This window comes from Orycteropus afer, unplaced genomic scaffold (genome assembly GCF_000298275.1).
Source record: "Orycteropus afer afer isolate SDZICR_OR568_19922 unplaced genomic scaffold, OryAfe1.0 scaffold00694, whole genome shotgun sequence".
In the NCBI taxonomy this organism is placed as follows: domain Eukaryota; kingdom Metazoa; phylum Chordata; class Mammalia; order Tubulidentata; family Orycteropodidae; genus Orycteropus; species Orycteropus afer.
The window spans coordinates 258,385-263,502 of record NW_006922281.1 but is presented as its reverse complement, the minus strand read 5'-3'; the positions used below and the strand labels follow the sequence as shown (position 1 = coordinate 263,502).

The window sequence follows — 5,118 nt, the reverse complement described above, 5'->3', positions numbered from 1 at the left end:
GGCCCTAAGCCTGCACGTGTTTACACAGGGAAACTGAGGCCCGGGAGAGGGTGCAAAGCAGGCGGGAATGCGAATGAAAAGCTGAGTCCTGCTTCCACGCTTTCTCCCGCGTGGTCACTACACGCAGCCGCCGTGGGAAATGAGCCGAGGAGGGAGGCGTCGCCAGAAGTCTGGGCCACCAGCCCCCCATTGCACTGCAGAAGTCAGCAGGGTCGGGATAGAACCCAGCTCGCACTCCGGCACCCAAGGGAAGGTGAGCACCCGTTTCACTCTCTCTGACACCCAAGGGAAGGCAGGCGCCGCCCGCTTCAGCCCCTCGGACACGCGCCCCGCGCGCTCACCGTCCACGCGCAGCTCCACGTGCTCGCTGCGCGCCGAGCCCGCGAAGGGCGGCGTGGGGTCCAAGTAGACGCAGCTGTAGTTGCCCGAGTCCTGCACCGACACGTCGCGCAGCTCGAAATGGGCCACGGCGCCCGTGGGGCTCAGGAGGCCGTGCAGCCGGTGGCCGCGCGCGTCCTCGCGCTCCAGGGCGAAGCGCAGGCCAGCCCGGGGCGCGTGGCACTCCAGCCGCACGAGCGCGCCGGGCGCGACGCTGGGGCTCGGCTCGGCCTGCAGCTTCGGCGCAGGAAGCGTCCCTGCGGGAAGGTGGCAGGCTTGTGCGGCCCGGAAGCTGGCGCGTCCCCCACGCCGCTCGGTTTAGCCCAGGGCCACAGCTTCCTCCGTGCGCCCTCGGACGCTCCGCGCGGGGCGGGGTCCCATGGGAGGTCAACATCACTCGGGTCCGACATCCGCCCGGTCCCTCTACGCGGCTGAATACCGCCCCCTGGGACTCCAGACCCAGGCCCTCCTTGCTTCTCTCTGTCTCTGTCTGTCTGTTTCTCTCTCACACGCACATAGACACACACCCCTACACTGTTGCTTATTTGTTTGTCTATAAAAACAGATAAGGGGTTTTGTCACCAGTTGGCACTTCTACAAGGCAGGTGTTTAGTTCTAGCTTCACCCGTGTCCATCTGCTGGGCATTGCCCAGGTGCCCAGCCAGCTCCAGGGGCAGCTGAGAACACGCAGGTGCTCGGGGCTCGAAGTCCAGTGCTCAATCCACGCTCCTCAAATAGTGACCACACTCAGGAAGTGGAGTGGATGGAAGAGCTGTGCCTCCCTGGCCAGCCTGACCCTTGATTGGAGCTGACCGTGCCTGCCCTTACCAATGCCTGCAGCCCCGCCTCAGTGCCCACCCATTCAGCCTGGGGCCTGGGGACTGGAAGGAACTCTGGGGAGGTGGCATCTGTGTGGCCTGTGGCCAACAACTTGTGGCAGACCCTCGAGGTTGCTGTAGTCGTCAGCCCCTTCTCAGCAGGTGAGTCTGGATTGGACCCCACACTCCAGTGGGACCCACCATTATGCCTTTTCCTCCTGTACCCCAGCCCCGAGAACAGAGCTGCCTCAGCCTGCCAGCTGCGCCCTATCCCCACAGCCACCAGGCTCACCGTCCCTCAGCAGCAGCTCCACGGGGGCGCTGTCCACGGACCAGGCTGTGTCCTTGCCAGACAGCCGATAGCGGCAGGTGTAGAGGCCACTGTCTTTGGGTGTCGCCATGTTCATGTCGAAGGTGATGTGCCCTGGGGTGGTGCTGTGTCCGTTTACGAGCAGCTCGGTCTCCCCCTGCCGCAGCTGGAAGTCCACACCGACCAGAGGCGCCACGCACCGGAGGTGCACCAGGGCACCAGGTTGTAGCACCCCAGTGGCCTTTCCCTCAAAGCTCATTGTGGGTGCGGGTGGTACCACTGCAAAGCAGAGAGGGTCATCTGGGAACAAGCCCCCGTCACAGGAAACTACAGTCTGCCCCCCACAGAACACCCTTCCTCGTGGCAAACTCCCACACAACTATCAAGGCCAGGCAACTGTATGGCCACACTTCTCTGATTCCATCCTGGGTGGGAGGAGTATTCAGGGTGTGGGGCAAAGAGCCTTGCCCTCTCAAAGCCTCCACCCCAGGAAGCCCTCCAGGGTGGTCCATGCACTCACGTCGCTCCTCGACGGTCACGGTGCTGCTGGGCTCCGAGGGGTTGCCTGCGGCGTGAGTCCGGTAGCTGCAGCTGTAGTTGCCAGGGTGGTGGATTGAAAAAGTCACTTCCGTCTCCTCGGGGGCCTCGGCCACCTCCAGAAACGCATCATCACCTTCCCGCTTCAGGAGGAAGGTCACACCCCGCAGCACCCCGCGGCACACCAGGGTTGTGTTCAGGCCCGGAGTGATCCAGGATACTGGCTCGGCCGAGAGTGAGGGTGGGGCCAGGGAGTCTGCAGAATGGGGTGCAGGGGAGCAGGCCTTTGCGAGGCTGGAGGAGGCTGTGCTCTTCCCTGGTCACTCCCCGTTCACGTCCCGTTCACTTCCACTTCCACCTGCTGCAGTGGCTTGGCAGGGCCAGGTTTTGGCGGGAAGGCACCTTTGTTCATCAAAGCTATAAAAGCCCCTTTCTCCCTCTGGGGGGCGTGGAGACTCAAGTGTGCCCTGCCACCATCCAGGCTTTGCCTCATAAGCAAGCCTTTTGATTACCTCCTGTACATCTGGAACTGCCAGCCTCATTCTTTGGTCTCTCAGCCTCCTTCGTATTTGGGTGGAGGCAAATCTAGAGTTAGTGGTCTGTGCCCAGAGACGGGGTAAGGAGGATGGGCTGTCCTGTGGGAGTCGGGGAAGATGGATAGTCAGACTGCACCTGGACCCCTCCCTCATGTGAGGGAATCTGGGGAGACAGAGGGCGTTCGTGGGGAAAAGAGGCAGGGCAGGCGAAGAGGAGCGTAAAGCAGACCCAGGCCTGCGTTAAGCCTTTTCAGGGATTTCCTTGTTTGTTACTCACAACTGCCGGGATCAGTAGGAATATCTCCCACTTTATGGATGGGGAAACCAAGGCTCCTCAGTGAGGTGGGCAGAAGACCAGGACAGGGAGAGTGATGGGTAGGGGAAGAGAGGCCCCCGCAGGCCCCGCCCCACTGCCTCCTAGCCCTGTCGGGTCCCTGCTCACCTGCCCCAGACACCTCCACCAGGTTGCTCAGTTCTGTCCACCTTTGGCCCATGTCTGTCTTGCAGCGGTAGAGCCCACGGGTTTCACTGGTCACTGCTCCCAGAGGGAACCGGTGCTCCAGACCAAGTCGTTGCACAGCGTCCTGGGCCACCCCGTCCTTGAAGAGCTGGAAGCCCACACTGGCCACGCGGGCCTGGCATGTCAGTGTCACGTTGGCCCAGGGTTCCAGCAGCGATCCAGCCTCCATCCATAGGTTTGGCCGGGTCTCAACATCTGCACAGGGGACAGGGGTTAACGTGACGACCCCAAGACCAGGGGCTCATCTGCTGTGCGTACTCCACCCCCCCCCCCCCAGCTCCCAGCCCCGGTACTCACACGTGGCCGCCTCAATGGCTAGACCCAGGGCAAGGCCTGTGGAGACGACACTGGTGAGAGCCCCGCTCCGGCCCGTCCCACCCCCTCCCACTTGAGGGGCCCAGGGCTTCAGGGCACCTCACCCCACAGCAGTAAGGGTGCCACCAGCACAGACATGGTGCTCAGTCCTCTGTCCAGCTGCCCGGCGCGCGTCTGAGGTGGGCGTCCAGGGTGATAAAGCCGAGTGGGGAGGCAGGGCAGGGGGCATGGGGCACTGACCTCCTGTTCCCAGGAAGGCGAGGGCAGGGGCCTGTGGGGGTGGGGACAAAGGGCGTTCCTCAGGAGGCCAACCAGAATTGGCCTCAGGATTCTCAGCGGTAACAATAATTAACAATGTTGTTGCTGTGTGTCATCGATTCTGACATCTTAGTGCCCCCAAGTGACAGAGTAGAACTGGCCAACAGGGTTTCTGGGGCTGTGATCTTTACAGGAGCCATTCACCAGGCCTTTCTCCTGTGGAGACCCTGGGTGGGTTAAATACCATAACCTTTCCATGAGCAGCTGAGTGCTCAACTGCTGTGCCACCAGGGCTCCTTTGAAGGCCTATGTTCCAGGGTAGTCTCACCCTCTCGAGACCCCTAACTTATCCAGGTGATCAGGGAGTTCATCAAGTTGGTTATTGCAATGGTCCGAGTGGTCACAGAGGATGGTGGCAGTGGGGCCGGGCCGGGCCAGGGGAGCAGTGGGAGGCTTCAGCAAAGGCCCTGCCCCAGGGGTGTTGTTCTCAGCCCACAAAGCTGAGACCCTCATGGCCCCAGAGGTCCTCCCAGCTGCTTTCTGTGGTCGCGGAGTTCAGCCGAGTCACCCCACACAGCTCTGGGTGGCCCAGGGTGACACCGGGGACAGAGGCCTTGACCCTGAGGGCCGCAGATCATAGTCTCCACTGAGCACATTATCAGGTCATTTCTCTACCGGGCAGCTGGAGGGTTCAAACCACCGACCTTTCAGTTAGCAGCTGAGCTCTTAACCACTGTGCCAGCAGGGCTTCCCTCTAGGACGGTGCCCACAGCAACCTCCCGGCTCATGCACTCCCACTCCCATCCCCTGCCTTCATTCATTCATCCCACAGGCATTTATTGAGTATTGCTGTGTGCCAGACACAGGGAACACAGAAGGAAGATGTTGACCCAGGCCCAGCCCACAGGGAGCCCAGTCTGGTGAGGGAGACGGAGAAGGCAGAGAGTAAGTGCTGCAAAGGACATACACCCCAGTGATGTGGGAGACACTGGGTGCAGCGGGAATGGATTGGAAGGGCAGGGAAGGCTTCTCAAGGAGCAGAGATCTGAGGCCAGTAGGTGGAACCGTGTGGACAGCCAGAGGAAGAGCCGATGCAAAGGCCAGATGGCAGGAGTGGAGGAGGCGAGGGCCAGAGAGGTGGGGGAGCTCGGAGACATGATGGGGACTAGTCACGCTGGGCCTGGTGGGCCCTGTGGGGGCTTCTGCTGAATGGAATGGGCAGCTGGGCTGTGGGAGTTAATGTTAGGTGTCAGCATGGCTAGACTGGGATTCTCAGTACTTCGGAAGATACAGGACTGCGTGTTCTTCCATAATGTCGCTGTTGTTAGGTGCCATCAAGTAGGCTCCAACTCATAGTGACCGAATGTACAAAAGAACAAAAATATCGCCCGGTCCTGCACCATCCTCAGTCATTGCTGTGCCTGAGCCCATCGTTGCAGCCGTTGT

General features: G+C 61.2%; 1 protein-coding gene across 1 annotated transcript; it reads right to left on the bottom strand.

Annotated features, from left to right (window-relative positions):
* Nucleotides 1-117: 117 nt before the first annotated feature.
* LOC103211098 (alpha-1B-glycoprotein) lies at nt 118-4,185 on the bottom strand. Its single transcript, XM_007957019.1, has 6 exons — nt 4,001-4,185; nt 3,519-3,685; nt 3,022-3,294; nt 2,027-2,299; nt 1,489-1,785; nt 118-635 (listed from the first exon to the last, which is right to left on the bottom strand). The coding sequence occupies exons 1-6, from the start codon at nt 4,183-4,185 to the stop codon at nt 118-120; spliced, it is 1,713 nt and encodes a 570-aa protein (XP_007955210.1).
* Between the last annotated feature and the right edge of the window lie 933 nt (nt 4,186-5,118).